The 19,079-nt window shown below is 39.3% G+C and overlaps 2 protein-coding genes across 7 annotated transcripts in view; one reads left to right on the top strand and one right to left on the bottom strand.

The window, feature by feature from the left end:
- Positions 1–3,657, top strand: part of RCBTB2 (RCC1 and BTB domain containing protein 2) — a 33,954-nt gene extending 30,297 nt beyond the window's left edge. For all 5 annotated transcript variants that reach the window (XM_069802711.1, XM_069802713.1, XM_069802712.1 and 2 more), the window contains one exon: positions 3,182–3,657. In XM_069802711.1, the coding sequence (XP_069658812.1) occupies positions 3,182–3,322 (141 nt within the window). In that variant the 3' untranslated portion in view covers positions 3,323–3,657. The remainder of the gene's footprint in view (positions 1–3,181) is intronic.
- A 4,462-nt stretch (positions 3,658–8,119) lies between these two features.
- Positions 8,120–19,079, bottom strand: part of RB1 (RB transcriptional corepressor 1) — a 78,560-nt gene continuing 67,600 nt past the window's right edge. The window contains exons 18-27 of one of the 2 annotated variants that reach the window (XM_069802708.1): positions 16,831–16,949; positions 16,246–16,391; positions 15,390–15,535; positions 14,724–14,828; positions 13,516–13,629; positions 13,259–13,425; positions 12,321–12,351; positions 11,837–11,979; positions 11,327–11,376; positions 8,120–10,083 (exon numbers count right to left, since the gene is read on the bottom strand). In XM_069802708.1, coding sequence (XP_069658809.1) covers positions 10,010–10,083; positions 11,327–11,376; positions 11,837–11,979; positions 12,321–12,351; positions 13,259–13,425; positions 13,516–13,629; positions 14,724–14,828; positions 15,390–15,535; positions 16,246–16,391; positions 16,831–16,949 — 1,095 coding nt within the window. In that variant the 3' untranslated portion in view covers positions 8,120–10,009. The remainder of the gene's footprint in view (positions 10,084–11,326; positions 11,377–11,836; positions 11,980–12,320; positions 12,352–13,258; positions 13,426–13,515; positions 13,630–14,723; positions 14,829–15,389; positions 15,536–16,245; positions 16,392–16,830; positions 16,950–19,079) is intronic. The other variant, XM_069802709.1, reaches the window with a different exon arrangement.

Raw genomic sequence — 19,079 nt, 5'->3', positions numbered from 1 at the left:
TGCACCTGTGAGTCAGGATTCTTAATCTGCTTCCTGCCTTGTCATCTGGCATGGCATGGCATGCAAATTTCTCACTGCTATTTACTTCTCCACCTTTGGATTTTGCATCGCCTGTTCATTTCCTGAGTTCTCCACCTGATCATTTTGTCTGCCGGTGTCTGGTACAGTCATTCTGGTACTGCCTTTTACAGGCAGTGGGAGAATTTACCTGTAAAGTCCCTCCCCGTTTACCCTTGTGCTTATATAAAAAATGCACTTTTGCCATGTTGTTTACAATGAATCCTGCTGACATACAACAAATGACCTATTGTTATTCCTCTCCACATATCCTGTCATCTGGTCTGCCCTTGGCTCTGGAATGTTTCACTAGCACTCAACCTGTTATCAGCAATACTGCAAGTGCTTTTTTTGTAAACAGATAAATACTTTCAAAGGTGTTTTCCTTTTCTCAACTTCTTAGTGCTATGCTGATTGTGGAAATAATGATGTGGTGGGGTTTATTATTCAAGAAGTCTGTTTATGTATTTTAGAGTTAGTAACCATTGTTATAACTGAGCATCTTAGTTGAGAAGTCCTCATCTTTCTGTTCCAAGACTACTTCTGCTTTACAAGAATAGAATTAATATAACCAAACAGAAGATTACCTATTAGAAGAGTCAAAATATGTAGTCCAGAAGTCAGTGAGTTTTGTAAATCAAAAGAGGGGATACCATTAGATCAGTAGATAATAGGATTATCAGCTGCCGGTTACCAGGCAGTTGTAACCAAGGTATCAGTAACAGAAGGCATGAACAGCTGAGGCAAAGAGGAATTGTACTTTCAATGCGTTGTGGTGGTAGAAGCCCAGTATATCATGGAAGACTGGACAGGAAGGGAGGACCCAATAATTTGATTCTCCTAACAGCAGAAGTTTTCATGAAAAGTTTACTCTGGAGTTTCTCCTTTTACAAGCTTTTCAACAGTTTTGAATATCTTCAAGGCAGAAGTACCTTCAGTTGACCTGTGTCAGGAGAAGTAGTTAAAGAGTAGTTAAAGATACATTTAGGTGTATTGTGAAGTAGTAAAACTAGCCTGGACAAAGCACTAGAGTTTATAATGGCTGAAACACAATGAAAGAGATTGGCTAGATGACTATCCTCCTCTTCCTTCTATGATTCTATGTTTTATTCTGTATACCCACCGAGTATTTCAAAACATGTAATATTTTTAACACGATCATCAGATGATGAATTGGTTTACCTGCCCTGGGTGCAGCATGTGCCAAACTCAGGAGAGGAGATTGTTGCCCTCCTCCCTACACCCACAGCTCAGAAAGGGATATAGTAGAACCGCTTCAGAGAAGCGCAGCAAAGACTTCTTTGTCAAAGACAGGGGATAGCCTCTGTCTAAGGAACTGTGAAGTAGGCCAGGATCTTTTAGTGTACTACATTAGTACAGTGAAAATTTGTTTGAGAACCATGTGCAGTGTATCAGCACCTCAGTAGAAGACTGTCCAAAGAAGGGTTATGAAAGAGGCCTAATATTTTGGAAGTTTGAAAAGGTAGAATTAATTCCATTTTTTGTCATTAAATGTCACCACTGCAAGTGCAAGATTATAGTGCTGTATCATCTGCCATTAACATATCAAATTAACTGAAGACTGACTTGGCTAATGTGCATGGCTGTTAGGACTAAAAATGCCTGAAAATATTTTGTCCTATCCTCAGAAAATACAAAGAATTGATGCTACAAGTTATTTTAAAGCATATTTCCAATATATACTGTAACAAATTTTAGATTAGTCATCTTCTGTATAACAGAATTAAAAGCCAGTATTTCTTGAAATGGCAAAATTGGTGACCAGGATTCTATATCTATGGTCCTTTTCATAGATCAGTAGCAGAATAGGCAGCTGCTGTTCATTTTGTTTAGTGTAAAAGTTTGCACATTGACTGTAAAGCAATGCAGGTTCTGGCAATTAGCACTTCAGAGGTCTGCTGAAGCTTAAGCTGTCAGTGCCTTTGATCTTCTACATTTTTTATTTCTTCTACGGTTTTTATTTCTTCTATTCTCATTCCTTTTCTTGCTTTTCTAGTACTTGATGAGAGATAAAATTTACTTCTGTGCATTGCTGCTACGTTATTTCTTTTTAAAGGGTATTTTGTGCTGCTGTGCTAAAGCTTTAGTTAAATCTTGCTGGGGCAATAGACTTGAAACATTCAATCTAAGGAAAAGGTTTCAAAGGGAAATGCACAGTTATTCTGCTAAATTTACTTCTACTATTAATCCCTGGCTGCAATGTTTGTGTGGTTAACAGAATAAAACTGGCATGGATTAAGAGACCTCTTTCTTTCTACTGTAACCCTTGAAGAGTTTACAGATCATGGATTGTACTGCCAATTTAGACTCACCTTGCTGCTGGCTCCAGCTCTGCTTGCTGCAGAATGTAATTAATTTTCCTTCAACAGCAAGTTGTTGCATAGGAACCAGCTAAAGGGGACTGACCCAGTGCATGGAGAGAAGGATCGTCACTGTTGCGAGGAGTTTGAGTGAGCAAAATTTGCTGTGTGAAATCGTGGTTGTATGGCTTAGTGGCTTGTACCTATCCTGTGCTGAATAGCTGAACATCCTGTTACAGCAAGACAGAACCATTTTTGCTATTTAGGAATCCCAGTTCCTAGACAGGGGGACACAATTCCTAGGTTCGCCACAAAAGACACCTGTAACCCAACATCCAGTTTGGGTTCAGCAAGCATCATCAAATGTTACCTTATATTTTGCTTTTATTTTCAGCAAGACTAGGATACCTGCTGGTTTATACACAGGACCCCTACTGAATTCAGTGCAGGGAAGAATAGAGGAGTTACTGATGCTCTAGTAGTTGTATGTGGGGAAAGTCGATGGTTTCACTTATTTGTAACTTTTTTTCTAATGAGCTCAGTAAATGTGATAGAGTTCTAGAGTCGATTTAGGTGGCTACTCCTGTTTTCTTGGAGGGTTTGTTTGGGTTTTTTTTAATAGTTTGTATAAACAAATTTCATCCTATCATTTGTGATCTAATCAAACTGATCAGAAAAGGGATTGGTAATGTGAACAACCTGGTATATTCTCTGCTAATTAAATGACAGATTTGAAACAGAAAAAATAGTAATTTTTCTATCAATCAGTCATTCATATTAAAAATTACCTCAATTTGTTCTAGGACTTGGAAGAATTTTGCTTCAGATTTTGCATAAACCATTTAACTGTTGTTACACAAACTCAAGGCTTTGCAGAAATGGACCACGACCTCCTGAAAAACTTCATTAGCAAAGCAAGCAGAGTGGGAGCATTCCGAAATTGAGGTCTGACTACCACCAAGCTGAAGAGCACGTCCTCTTCCCTCCCGAGAATACTTCTGCTTTGGAGAACTTACTTATCCATGGTCAGAGCGTGCAAAGGTTTGGAAAGAAAGACTCGGTGTCCATCAGTTTAGGAAATGTGTAGAAGTCTGCTAATATACAGGTTTTGTAAAGATGGCTACAGCACAGATGTGTGGTGAGAGTTCATTGCCAACAGTCAGAATTTAACAACAAAAATCCAATGCAGTAACTACCCTTGCCCACTTAAAGTCAAGCAAACTAAGCTATCATTATCTTGTCTGTCTGGTTTGAGGGTTTCTTCTTGTGTTTTTTTTTTTTTTTTTAAACAACCTGCATTTGGGACAGTGGCCTGTTTGTTTGCTGCTAAAACTTTCATAGTATACTTTTATCACCAAACAAAGTTAGTATGTCATAGTCGGCTGCTTTGTGCCTGGTTTACCATCCAGTGAAGATACAAACTTGTTTTTCTGAACATGCGATGAAGTAATAAATTCTTTAGGATGAGAGGCTTTCCGAGTGGTAGGAGGAGGATATGTCTCACTTGGTGTTTATTTGGAGTATAATTACATAAGCCCTGAAGAGCTTCAGCTGGATATTACAGTTTTGAGTTCCTGGCACTTATGTCCATTGTTCTAGACAGAATGAAAAAAAAAAAATCTTCCTTTCCATTACACCCAGCACCTTCCCTGGCACCCCAGTGGGCCAGGAAGCATTCACAGTATTTGTCTGGGCATGAATTATTGTGCTGTGTGTTTTGGTACTCAGAAAACCATCTGGTTGCTTGTTACCAAGAAAAAGAAATCCAAACAAAATCTCAAGGAAAGGGAAGTTCCACTTGAGGTTTGTTTATTCCTGTCTTAGTATCTATCCCCAGATAGATCACCTTAAGAAAAATGGAGAAAAAGATAGTTTTGAAGTGATAAAAATGGGTCTTACCATTAAATCATGAGAGTGAAACTGACATTATTTTTCCAAGTGGCAGTAGTACCTCTTGTCCAAATGCACTGTTTCAGGTTCTCCTTTGATCAGTGCCAGGAGGTGACCAGACCACTTACTTACCTTACATGTCTGGTTTAGGTGAGAGGAGTTGCCCTCTGGACATGCCTCCCTCATCACTGACCATCGAGGGGATGGGATGGCTAAGGTAGAGTAGATGCTTAATTTCTAACTAACTGACTTAAGTGAGGTAAGATGAAACCCCACCCAGTGTTGCACAGAGAGGTTTGCCCTGTTACAGAAGATGCTGAGCTCATGAAGCATTTAATTTCTAATAGGCAACTATGAATTAGCCCTGGGAAATTATTTCTCGTAAAATTTTGAGTGGGTGATGTGGCTTTAAGTGCCTTTTGTAGTATTGTACAAATGGTGAAGGCAAGAAGCTGGATGGTCAGGCTCAGTACACTAATATAATTAGTCATGCAACCTTCCTTCAGATCCTCACTGTGCCACAGAATCCTTCGATGGCTTTTTCTAATCCTCAAATGTGGTTTCTAAGAACCTAATTCCCTTAAATGATTGCAGCCTCATTTCCTCATTTCTAAAGTAGAAATAACTGTTCCTTGTTATATTGGAGGATCATTTCTCAAACAATCCTGTTCCTTGAGGAGGAAGTAAAGGAGAAGCACATCCTCAGAGAAGAAGATGAGAAGCAGTGAGTAGTGTCTCTTTTCACAGCAGTCCCTGTGGGTGCAAGTGGAAGGATGAGGCATGCAGACAGTAGAATTTACTTAGGAAAAGGGCCTTAAGCAAGTTATTTTGGAAAATACTGTTTGAGGCATTTGCCTCAGACTCACTAGAACTATATCAGATCATCTACTGCTAACAAGCATGTTCTGCCACCTCCTCAGTGATTAGTACAACTTATTTCTCCAGCAGCATAAGTAAGTCCATACTTCAGCAGCTGTATCAGTGTTTTGTATTCAAACAGAGCTGGTCAAAATCTTTACAGTACATAAGGCAGTTTCATCAAAACCACACCTTCCCTGGGGGGAGAAGATCAGTTTTGATAAGTTTGTGTTGAAAAGCACTTGACTGAGGCATATGGAGGCTAATGCAGACAGTAAACCAGTATCATGGTAGGGCACAACTGTACCACTCGCCTAAGCTAGCTCAAGTGCAAAACACAGTAGTTCAACAACTACCGTAGTCAAAATGGCATACTTTCTTAGCAAGGTATTTTTGGCTTAATATAGCCAATAGTGCCATTTTTTTTCAATTTGTTTCCTTCCTGCTCATGATTTCCAACCTACTATACACATTAAAGCCTAGTTACAATTTCAGAGTAACTGACAAAGCCTGTAATTTTGAGAAAAAGCATCTCTGGACTGAATGAGGGCAACTCCAAAGCTCCAGTGTGTCAGCGCTGGCTTTTACTCATGCAGTATGTATCACCTGACCTGGATGTGACAGTACTACGTTCATAGAGGAGACATTTATTTATTTAATTTTTTAAACTTTCTTTGCATGCACTTTCCTTGGCACTCAAAGGTCAATGTTTAAAAAAACGTACTGGCTTAGGTGGTTAAATGTGGATATGCTTGCAACCCGATCATTGGATATTTTAGAAAAAACTAGGGATGCATTTTACCATTGTGAGATGGCCTGCAAGAAACTTACATTTTTGGATCTTGCAGGTTAAATACTTAATGAAGTATTTAAGTATGTAAATAGTGTTCTGTTTTAGGACACCACAGACAAAAAGGTTATCTGTTAAAAAGTGAAAATAAAGTCAACCATAAACTGTATCCGGGGTTTAAATCAAGAGGGATGCTCCACTTCGCAGAAAGGGAATGAGGCGGGTAATTTTCTGAATCAAATGGAATGTGAAAGAAAAAGAAATGGCAGGGATAGGGTTATTCAAAGGTTCTCTTAAAAGTTACTGAAGCTAAGAGCCAGCATTGCATTGTCACCTGGGACCCACCCCTAGAGTTTTGTTACGATGCCTGATAACTATGTAAATTGCTGGTTTTATACAGTCTGAAAAATTTCCATGGGCTTTCCTTGTAAAACAAAGCATTTATTTACCCCATAAAGACACGACTCATTGGCTACCACCTAATGATGTAGAAAGTTTACAGTGTGAACATAAAATTATGTTTTGATTTCTTGTTTCTTTATAAACTTGGCTGGTTTTAATAGACCATTAATAAAACTGCCATAATATTTAAAAAATATGAGTGGGATTTTTCACTTTTACTGAAAAGAAAGAAAGTCTGATGCTTGTATACAGAGCTGACTGTGCAGTTAGTAGTGTGGGACAAAAAGAAATAAAAGAGACAATATTTCAGAAAGATACTTTAAAGACTGTTTGTGTTCTTCAGGAAATAACTGCCACCAGCTATAAGTATTTATAAACAGAATGAAAACTGAGTCTGCAAAAAAAAGAGCTGGAGAATTTGCATACATGTATTTCCACCTTTCAAAGAAATTAATGCCCTAGTGACTTATTGATTAATAAAATTGTCCTCAAAACACCAAGCATTGTTTCTGAAGCAAATGTACATTATGACCAGCTTACTTGTTACTTTTTAAAATATTTCGACTCGTAATTTGCACCAGTATCTCCAGCTGTTCCACGTGACACAGGTATCTTCCTGTACCCAAAACCATGCAGTTCACGCATTCTGTGACATGTAAGAACAAACAGCATTTGGAAACAGGGGACAGCAGCAAGAGATTAACATATAAAACTGCAAATAAAGAGGCTCATACGCCTCGAGATGGCTACACAGCCAAGCCAACAGACTAAATTCCCCACAATGTCAATGGAGAGAAAGGGGCCTCTCTCAGATGCCATTCCCCTGCCCTCATTTCCCACATACAGCTTCAGCAGAGACACGTTTTTCTCCACAGATGTACGTTTTCTCCATGGTGCTTAGGAGAGTTTGAGCAGTGGTGCAATCCTTACCATTAGGCACCTGAAACACCCGTCCCATTTTCTGTCCAACTCTCCTGGCTCCAAATTCTAATTTTCTGTTGTTTTCCTGAAACAGTTTCAATATCCTAGCCCATTTTGAACGCAACAAGGTCTCGCTGTAAGAAAAGTACTCTCAAACACAGTAAAATTTCCAAATCTGATAAAAAGCCATTCAGTTTCAATACACTTTGATTTGCATACATATCTACTTAAAAATAGGACTCCTCTGAAAATGTGTTTTCAGAGGGGGCAAGGACTGGCAAGTAAGTCAGCAAGTGCACTTTGTGCCCTAAGCCTTGTCATGAACACTGATGCTATAAATAGCCCTGCGAGATCAGGAGAGTCGTGACTCACGGGCACCGACGGACTCCAGCAACGCAGCGACGGGCAGCCTGCAAGGCTGACCTGCCTACAGACACATACCTGGCCCCGAAAGCCATGGCAGCTTTTGCTGGAGTTTTGACATCCCGGGCTGATTTCAGCAGCTCCAAACGCAAAAGAATTGATGACGGGAATGCTTCTAAATGCAGACACCCAAATCTCCGAAGGACTACCTCGCACACCTCTGCAAGGGCCCTGGCAGCGACCCAGGCCACCATCGGTACGGGCCGGCCTCTGCCAGAAGCCTGGTCACCAACAGCGACCCTGGAACAAAAGTTATGGCGAGAACAACGTTTCCCGAAACTCCCGAAGGTAACTCCAAGCCCGACAGCACGAATCCTTGGACCTCCGCACCAAGAGGGAATCGCTGGACCTCTGCTTGTACCGGCTGCAGAATCACGGTGGAAGCGTGATACAGCAGGACATCGTTACCCTATGAAGTCACCTTCTCATCTAATAAAAGGAAATTACTAACTGGGAATCTTTTAAAAGCTATTTTATTTACCTTGAAAGGAAAGAAACTGATTAGTTGTATAAAATACTATCATACATTTGATGTAAAGCCTTCAGTCTTTGAACAGAAAAAAAAAAATACACTGTCACAGTAAGGAAATAATAAATCTGCTTAGGCACTGGACTCTGCACTGTCACCCCTCTAGCCAAAGGATCATGGAAGAACTTAAACGGCTGTAACAGAGCTTACAGTCACTGCACCCCAATGTTAACATATATTCTGTCTGTAAAACTCTGCAAACAGTGAGAAAATAAACATAAGGTACTCCAGCACTTCTGTACATTTTTCAGGAGGAAAGTTGAAGCCATATTGTGACTAAAAAAATAACTCCATTTTATTTTAAAATTCATTGACAAACCAGTGTGCTGTTTGTAGAATTTTCAGTAGCTGTAGGATTAGCTTCTGTTCGACACAAGGACTGATCATTAAAATGTACTACTGTAAGTATTCTAGGATCAGCTAAATGATTTCTAAATAAGCTACCCGGAGAAGATGTGGTTTTAAAATGTTTGTGTAAGGACAGCATGCTTTTCTACTGTAGCTGTTTTAATTCAAGTAGCTGCAAAAGCTAAATTTCATAAAAATGGGTCACTTTAAAGCAGGACTTCATTTATTTACTTAGGTTTTAATCCACTGGAAGTAAAACGTGCTTTCCTTAACTAGCTACTTTGCAAACCCTTTATCATTGCAAGAAAAAATCTGGTATCTGAATCAGTAACTTACAAACACAGAAGCTGAAAAAAGTTCAGGTTTTGGGGTTTTTTTTGCTAGTTGTGACAGTTCGCAAGTTGCCTATTAAACTCTGCCTTTTCAGCAAATTAAGGCAGACTGATTTTCCCAATGTGGGCTTGTCAAGTTCGGCTTTTGTGCCAATGGGAGACGCCCTGTGCTTTTAGAGACCAGGCCACTCATACCTGGAACCCAACTGGAGAGACTCAGCTTTCAGCCATAGGAAACAGGTTTGGGGCCTGTTTCTTAAGCTGTTTGGCTTGGCTACAGTTAGGGGAAAATTTGAAGAAATCAAGAAAATTCTACATCATTAGAATTTCAAAATCTTATGTGTACCAGGTGGGATTTAGGTTTGGGGTTCTTTTTTCTTTTAAATAATTGAGGTTTTTCCAAGATAAGAAAGTGCACATCAAGTACTCTGCATATGGGAAGAAGCTCTGGCTTCTGGGAAGATTCTCTGTGGGATTCACGTTCCATGAAATTCCAACTGATGGACAGTGCCCTCTGAAATTGCAGGGGGGTGAGAGCTGGGGAAGGAGAACTACACAACGCTAAGTATTGGTTTCAGTAGTACGGCTACATAACGAGTTCCCTTTGAATTCAGATTGTACTTCTCACGTACTGACTCTGCAAGGTCTACGACTGCTCTGCAGTTTAAGTTAATGGGAATTTGATGCGCTAATTATATACAGAGACAAATCTTTGCAGTATCTGGCCCCTCATTTTCAAAATTTGCAAGTAAAGAAAATCTAAAAATGAAATCTAAGAAACAAAATTAGTGCATTTCAAATCATTCTAGCTAACGTTTTGTCTTTAGACAGAAAAAAAAAATCAGTCCAAGTAGACTGAATTGGCTTAAATCAGTAACGTTGCAATAGGAAACCAAGACACCTTCCAAGTCTGTTTTTAAAATCCTCAAAAAAATAGATAAATTAAATTCAGTGGCTTACATTGTATATATGCTACATCATAAGGCAAAGTATCATGAAAAACATTTAAAAATTTAAAAAGTCCAAATGTTTTCAACTAGCAGTTCTGAATAAAAAGCAACTAAAAAAAGCAACTCAATTAATGAACAAAAACAATCTAAGAGGGCCTGCAGTGCAGCCCCTGGTCCTGAGAAGAATCTCACTTTCCTTCACTGGCTGAGGTATCATTTCCATCATTCAGCTTCTGCTTTTGCATTCTTGTTCGAGTAGATGCTAAAAAAACCCAAACAAACAAAAAAAGAAATTAAATACTTGCTTCAGACACGATTAGTTCTTGTAAAAAATTGGTAATGACACAAGGAATTGAATTACACTACTCTAAATAAAACAAATCCCACATTTTAAAAGTAATTCTGAGTTGCTTCAGCAATTCCTGCTCAATCTCACAGAGCTTAAATTCCTTCCACCCGTTCACTGAAGTTCTCCTTGCTTCTGTACCCTCACTTTGTTTTCATCTTCACGGCAGGCAGATGGACTGTACCACGTAGGGGTCTCGTCTTCTTGCCAGGCAGATGCTACGGGCCGAGCCGTCCGCACGTCCCGCGCCCAGCCTGCCCAGAAAATGCCTTTTCCCCGCGGTGACACATGCTGACACAACTGGACGCGAGACAGAACATCTCTTCTTAACCTCTGTCACGAGGAAACGCTCAAACCTTTCCCCTACCCTAAAATAATAAACAAGAGGTGCCTGGATCCGTACTCATACCTATCCTGACGAGCAAACACTTGCTAGGTAAGAATTTTTAACGGGCAAATCTGCTCAGCTACAGAGCTCAGATTCCACTGGAGAGTGAGAACGCCCGGTCAGGCCAAGTGTGCTCCTTCTTGGGAGTGGAAAATAAAGCTCGGATGTGGGGATGTGGCTGTTTCGCTTTTCCTGAGCTAGATTTCTGTTTTTCAAATGAAACTCAAAAGTGATGCCATAAAGTCTGAAAGAAATGCTGACCCACCAGTCTCAGGCATTTTAGTATAAAAGACAGCACAGCAACATACAAAATTACATACAATTTTCCTGCGTACATAAATTTCCTTGACTATACTGCAATCACCTAAAAAGGTGTTCTGGTCAACGAAATGCTGCTGCAATTACTACTGATCTCTACCCACAAGCTCTCAGCTAAGGGTTTGTCATTACAACAAATGGGAAAGCCTTGGCAAGCATTTAATTCCGTTTCAAGAATTCTAGTGTTTAGGAAAAATGTGTCATGCTCATTTTCTTATTCACATGTAATATAGCATCTCCTATGCTGCTGTGCCACTTAACATCCTCAAAAAGGCTTTTGAGGATTTCCATTTTATAATCTGCATTTTCAAGATTAAATGGAGCAAGTACAAAAAACTGAACAAGTTACCAAAATTACATCAGTGTTGAGCAATGTTTTTATCTGAGTGGGCACAAACTGTTTTTATCCAAGGCACTCACTGCTGAGCAGTTAATGGAAAAAATAATACTCACTCATTTCTGCAAGCTTTTGTTGGAACTTCGACTCCTGGGGTAGGTGTTTGCTGCAGACAGAAAACATATGATTAAGTGCAAGTTAAAAAAAACCCCAACATTTATCCTCATAACCTAACTTTAAATCAAGGTTCATTCACTTCAGTGCTATCGCCTTCTCTTACAAAGATGCTAACTCTTTTTTCATCCATGCTAAACTCAAGAGTTGCTTGATTTCTCATACACCTAAAAAATTTGAGTTTTGTTTTTTAAAAGGCTGACTAAAGACAACAGCACAGTTTAGCACTCAGCGGTAACACTGGGATGCTGGGATGTATAGGCACGGAATAAATCCTTGCTTTGGACATCAAAGTGTCTAATTGAGAAGTAGTATGCTACCATCTCTCATTGAATATATTTACTAAAGTTCACAAATTAACAGAAGTTAGGATGTCGGGAAGAAGTTAGGATGGAAGGCCCCGAGAACCAAATATACGTAAGATTACCAAAAAGCCACGAACAATCCCTCACCTTCCATCTGCTTCGTCTTGCCCTTCTATATCAAAGCGCAGCCTCTTCAGTGGCTTAGGAGCAGTGCTTACTTCTGCGCTGCGTTTTAGCTGGCAGTCACTGTTGCACACCATCTGGTTTATTTTTTGAAACTTTTCAGAAGTCTGAAATGACAAGAAAGTAGGGAAAGAATTGTCAACAAATCCTGAAACTACTCAAACTTTCCCGATTATCCACTACAACAATTAGGAGTTCTAAAACTCTGCAGTTTAAGAGCTTTACCTTCTGTCAAAGCAAGAAAATGCAAAACGTTTTAAAAGTGAAGTCTGGATATTTGAAAGGAGTTAACAGGACACCCCTGTAATCTTTGTGCTTACAAATCCCATAAAATACTGTGCTGAATTAGAGACACTCCCTGGCCAGTTCTACAGGTGTCAGCAGTCTATCCCATTCCTCCAAAAGTTACATGCATTCAAGACCAGACATTAAAAATGTTAAAACTCACCCCAAACGATTCACCAATAGACACCAAAATTCTGCCAAATGAAGAAGAGAAGTGTTTAAGATTAAGTTACGATGACAGAAGCATCCACTAATTCGCACAGCTTAGCACAAGGCATTAACAAAGTCTCTTCCTCTCTCTCCGCATTAACGGTGCAAACCCTTACTACGCTTTACTGCGTTGAGACTGTTCACGTTTCTATTCGGGCCAGTGAATGCTGAATCGCCAAATCAACTGTACCACACAGATCAAAAAGAAAGCGTGGCTTGAAAGAATCGGAGGCCCCCACAGGCCGGCCCTTATCTGCAGGAAGACGCTTCAGTGCTGGGTACCCAGATAATCATCCCTTCATCAGCACCTTTAGGTGTTTGCTAATCACAACCATGCAGGACTTCAGCCTAAAATATACAGTAATAGTTTAACTTGTACACAGTGGGCCAGGTGCAATGGGACTCACTTGATCCTAATTTGAAAAACCCACTGGAGACTTGCACGTTTGCTGTCATCCTCATCTGCTATGAAAGAGTGACCAACAGTTTGAAAGGTTCTGCTCAGTCAACTACTCTCAACCATTTTGTTCCAAAAAAGTATTTTCTCTTAAACAAGTGTGCAAAGCTCATCTCTGTTTTTCAGGAGGGTGAACCACAGTCAAAGCCAACAACATCTAAGCAACTAGGTCAGAAAACCCCTCTTAGATGTGACTGTTCTAAAAAAAGAAAGAAAAAAACCCACCCCAAACTCCCTGAGCACACTGACTCAACTGAAACAGAAAAGTGCTCAAAGATGAATAAAGATTCCAATACAGGACACAAACTTTTAACTAGAAAAGATAATTACCGCAGACTATTGGCAAACTAGACTATGCAGTTTTCTAATTTGCTTCCACTAAAATCCCCCAAATACCTTTAATTTAGTCAAAGAATTGCTTGCCAACAACCTACCTAGACCTTGGAGTCATCTTTGTGGGTGACTGAAACCCGTCGGAGAATTTGTATGGGCTCTTCAAGGGCGAGATGTAGATGTTATTGCCAGCAGGGACACGCCGAGGAGAGTTGGAAAACTGGTAAGGGCTGCGAGGAATGTGTGGGATAGGTGACAGAGTGGGAGGCTATAAAAATAATAAAATCATCATAAGTTCTATTGTCTATATATTCCTATTCTACTAAATAATTAACACTGAACACAACTAACAGCTTACCCTGTTGGAGGCATACTGCAAAATGTTTGTTTTCAGCTTCTGCATAAACACTAAGTTGTAGAAGACTATAATGGAGTCATACTGTTCTTCCCTGATAAGAACACGTTTGAAAGTCTACATAGGGCAAGAAAATCATAGACAGTTTAAAAACAAACAAACAAAAAAGGATGAGAATTTTACATTTGACAAACTCAAAGCCATTCAAAAAAAATCTGTGTTAGTTAAGAGTTAAGATGGCACGGGTATTCTACACAAGCCATTGTAACTACTATTTAGAACTGTTCTAAATTGTTGGATTTTTTTTTTCCCTCAAACATGTATGAGCATCAATAGTGGTACCTACTTAATTAACTGGCGCAGCTCCCTAGTGCAAAAGCAGTTCATCAGTACTATAACAACATTTTCCAAATTCAAGCTCCATTTGCTTTCACAAATGCAATTCTCAAAAAAAAAAAAAAAACAAAACCCAAACCAAAAAAACCCCCACCAACTTTGTGCATGCCTTGCAAGGCTACAAAACCCATTACTGACCCGATGTGGATAAAATAGTTCTTTAGGCTTGGAGACAAAAGTCTGGAGTTTAGCCAAGATGCACAAATACACAGTGAGAAATTCTGCTACTAAAAGGATGGCTACCGTTCAATTAGCTGTTTGGTGAGTTTTTTTCCCATTAATTACTGTTTGGTGCAAAAATTTAAGTACAGTAAGGCCCTTAGAAAGAAAGGAACTACTTAATGTTAGAATTAAGCCTGCAACTTTAATACATACACACCTGTTTGATATCTAACCATACATCGCTATTTGATATCTAGCCATGTTTCTACTGAAAGCTTCTATACAAAGTTATCTGCTTCTTTTCTCTTAATCCTCCATGGAAGTCAGATAACTGTTGAAGGAACTTGGGTTGCTTTTGAAAATGCTGTTAGCTCTAGATCCCAATCTTTCATCTAGTCTCCAAATAGAATCATAAACCATTATTTAGCTTCTGTGGAATGAAGTTTGCTTTCTACAGAGAGTTATCTGTGAGATGTTTAAAGAGACTTTTAGTATTAGAGACAGTTTTCGCCTCCACAAAATGCAGATGCAGTGAAGCAGAAAACTTTTGCACGTTCAGGTGTAGTTTGGTGGGGTTTTTTTTTTGTTTTAGACAAGAGAGAAATTAGTTTATAACATTTTTATGGAGGAATAACATTAAAGAATTTCCATACCTCTTGATTTGTGTTGGGAAGCTCCTTGTATGCTGAAACTATTATTTTAAATCTGAGATCTACATTCTTTACTTTGCATATGCCATACATGCAACACATCATGATCTATTAAAGAAACAAGACAAGACAACTGGAAATGCAGAAAATGAATTCAGCTTCTTCATTTCAAGTTAAGATGAGCTTTCTATTACTGATCGTGCTCTGTAAACTAGCATGCAACTCAACTTCCTAAGAACTTCCAGAATATACGTCAACTACTGTTCTCCCCATTTCGGTATGACAGTAAACTAATTGGAGCCGATAATATCTTCTCAAACTCATTTCACATGCTGCAATTTTAGGGTAGAATAACAAAACATATATCAGCCACACATGTTGTCTGCCCAAAGAAAATCAGTATTTTCTTATGCAAATTATTAGAAAATTCAGTGTGTCCTCATTGTTTTGAATATAGCTGTAAATGGTATTTGAAGATCCCATAATAAGTAACTGCCAGTACTTAGAAAACCTGAGATGATCAACTTCACTCTAAATTAATTTCTTCCTTGAATGATCAATAGAGAAATAAGAACTCAAATTACAATTTCTAATGGCTAAAGAATGTATAAGGAACTTTTTGTTCTGGAGAGCCTTTTTAAAATTTTGAAACTTTTTTGTTAACGTTACCTGGTCCAAGTGCCTGTCTCTCATAAGCTCATACTCGTTTTGCAGCGTGTGCTGGAAGAGGGTCCAGATCAAGGGTTCCAGGTCAGGATGTTCAGAGAGAAGCCGAAAAAACAGGGTATGTAGTCGAAGATAGGCCAGTAGATACACTTCAGAAACAGAGAAGAAAAATAAACTGAAATTGTAATAATAGGCATATACAAAATAAAAGGAACGCGATGGAGGATGGACAGCAATTAAACGTTCACCATCTCCCACTACAAAAACTACAAGCCATCAAACGAAGGTAGAAGAAGCCAAGTTCAAAAGAAATGGAAAAGATTCTTCACAGAACAGGCATTGGACACAGGAAAGTCCACACCAAACAACGCTGCGCATATATGCCTACGTCGATTCAAGAAGTCGGAACAAGCATTTGGAACATGAATCTACTGAGAGTTACTAAGCACACACATCGCAAAAGGCTCAGGAAAACCCCCGAGGTGGAGAAAGTCAAAGCTTGGGAGAGCATTCAGGGGAAGCACCATATATGCTTGCCCAGTTCTTAAGCTTCCCATGACATCTATTTATGGTCACTGCTAGAACAAGGATGCTATGATAGAAGGACCCTCCATCTGAGCCCACATGGCCATTCTTACCATCAGTAGATAAGTTTTCAGTTCGAACTTGCAGTGTGTAGAGTGCATGCATTAACCTGCTGGCACCGTTTTACTGTTTCTTCCAGAGGCAGCTGAGGGTTTCCACGGTGTTTACTACAGGTTCTATTATCATCTTTTAAGAAATGTTGAGCTCCAAAACCCAAAAAGGATAAATAACAAGAGGTAACTTTGCGATTTCAGCATGTACAGAAGCAACAAACCTTTTTTGTAGAACAGAGAGAGGGAGGTAGATTTCTGTGGTTTCTGTGTTTGGGGGGTCACACCTGGCTGAGCATCTGGAGTGGAAGAAGCACCTAGAGAAGGTCCAGATGCTTTCTTCTTAGGAGATCTCACAGGAGAAAGATAGCTGGAGATTCAACGTATATTAAGCACTTAACATCACGGGATAAAGGAACAATTTTATATGAATAATACTTGCAGGAACTCTTCCCTCTTCCCCCATTAGAAGAAATTAAAGAAATTAATTGCTACTGTAACCTGTTATTCCTGTATCAGGAATTAAAAAATTCCAGTTATTGATCAAATACCTGATAAAGGGACTTATTTATTCCTAGGCAAGTAAGATAACAGTTTGGAATTTCAAGTTTGATAGGGCTTGGAAAAAAATATTTCAGAATTCGGTTTAGCTAAATTTACATGTATAATAAGAAGCAGCAAATACAACAGCTCATCATAACCTAAGTATCAAGCCTAACAAGTAGGAAAACAGAATACACGTGGATTTCAATATTAAGGGCGATATTAACTTCACATTTAACGAGACCTCAAGCACGCATGTCACTTACAGGTCTGCAGCAGTGTGGTTGTGTTGGAGAGGCACGTTGAGAGTGGAAGCGGGCTCAGGCTGGTCGGTTTGGCCCTCTCGTTCTTTTGACTGCTTGATAAGATCGAACAGAGGTGACCCCTAGAAAAATGACAGTAACAATACCTTATACTGAGAATAGACAACTACACTGGAGAGATTTTGTTCCTTCTTCCCTAAAAACAACCCCCAAAATATGATCCTAGATAAAAGATTAACGCTTTGAAATATTTCAGAACAGTCATATTTTGCCCAATATATTTTAACTCTTTAACTGACAAGTTTTAACTATTAAATACACCAAACACTTTTTCTGTTTCAACAGGAGCCCGTTAGATACAGGCTAACTCCAGTGTTGAGACATAACTGTATTCTAGAGTCTCCTACTACTTCCTATTAAATAGCCATTCCTGGAAAGAAGAACAAACCATACAAGAAAATACATAAAAGGTCACATTTAAAAAAACCAACCAAACAAACAAAACACAAACCCGTCGGTGACTGAAAGTTCCTGTCCTGTCAATCCATTTCTGCTACAACATCCACCCGGTATTTTACATATTATAATATACAAACCACGGTCATAACTCATCTAAGTGCACTGGGGACTACTTCGATCTCTGCAGTGTCTTGTTCCAGACCTACCTCTGGCAAGAGTTATAGTCACTCTGGACACATTAAGTCTCTGCCCTCACACCCAAAACCAAAAACCACTTTGATTTTAGGTCAATTATCAGTACTTTAGGCAAGGCAGCTGGAAAAAGTCTGAACCTACTAAGAGCTTGAGGTAGGAGGCGATGCAGAGAGGATGTAAGCGGAATGGGGAAGGTTCTGGCTGAAGCAACACTAGTACTACTGCTGACGTTAGTAATACACAGCAGCCTGGCAGAAACAAAATCTCAGGCTTTTCTTGCTTGCATGTCATGTACAGAGAAGAATTATGCTGAGACAGCAAGACTGCATGGGAGAATATTTTGGCACCATATTTACAATTAATTTTGAAAACACAGGGTTGCTGGCTTCTGTTTTTTTATTTTATTTAAAGAGGAGACTCATCCTTGAGCACAATGTTGCCTTTAACAGTGCAGCATCAGAACTACTAAAGCAACAGAAGAACATTGGATTAGCAAATATCTGCCTTCTCCAGGGGAAAGCAGTGTCCATAAGACTGAGAATGAAGTGGGCAAAACCAAACATTCAGCATATTCCTCCAAATGATCCCCCACAAGACAGCAGTAAAATCAATCAGCTCAACACTTTGTACATAATGCATCGTCCGATTGTCCAAAGTCTATTTGATCCTACAAATGCATGTTACTAATATTTTAATATGATGGCAGGGATGACAAATCTGTAGCTACAATAACAAAGAGGGGCACAGCATGCATGTAAAGCAAGCTGCATCACCTGGCTAAGGCAACAAGAAAAGGCCTAGTAGAACTAGACTTGATTTACTAGAATTAAAACTAGCATTAAGACTTTCCTCATTTAGCCGTATTTCTAAAAAAACATCACCTTTCTTCTGAAGTGCATCAACTAAAAATTCAAAGCAACAAGACAAGAGTGACTTGAGATTTGCAGTTTTTCATATTGCGTAATTTTTCAACTATGGTTTTGCCAATACTGGTGCTGTTCCATCCATAACAGAAAGTCATCAGTTACTGACTCATAACCACATACTTATTTCTCCATCATTTCTCAACCAGATCAGCTCTTGGGCTGGTTTGCATCATCTTTCCCTGTACTTAGGAGTGAACACATTTCTCACTTGTTTCTTCCAGCGCTGCCCTTGCTGGAAATGCAGAGACACGACCTTCTCCATTTCTCATTCTTCTGGCCACTTGGTCTCTTCCTTTTTATTATTCCCATCAGCATTTCACCATGCCCTGAAGAATCTGAGTTTCTTTCCCAGAGCAATCACTAATTCATTGCTGAAACATCTCTTGATTCCTTGACTAAGAGTGAATCCCGCTTCATTCATTTCACATTTTAGCTATTAATGACTAGGGAAATATTGTTTTCAATGAAGCATCAGTAGGAGGAAAAGGGGTTGATAAAGGGGAATGAGAGGTCAAGAAACAGAAGCAAAAGTTACTATTTTTGAAGTTAGCACTTGAGACCAGCAGTTCCAGGTCCTCTCGCAACCCTGCTCCCATTTTCACTACACAGAGTGTGATTTCATTAGATAAGGCGAGGGGACGCAGCAGCTTGCTACCTGTGGAAGGGATCTGG

This window comes from Haliaeetus albicilla, chromosome 15 (genome assembly GCF_947461875.1).
Source record: "Haliaeetus albicilla chromosome 15, bHalAlb1.1, whole genome shotgun sequence".
In the NCBI taxonomy this organism is placed as follows: Eukaryota; Metazoa; Chordata; class Aves; order Accipitriformes; family Accipitridae; genus Haliaeetus; species Haliaeetus albicilla.
The sequence above is the reverse complement of the archived record's forward strand: the minus strand, read 5'-3'. Positions and strand labels throughout refer to the sequence as shown.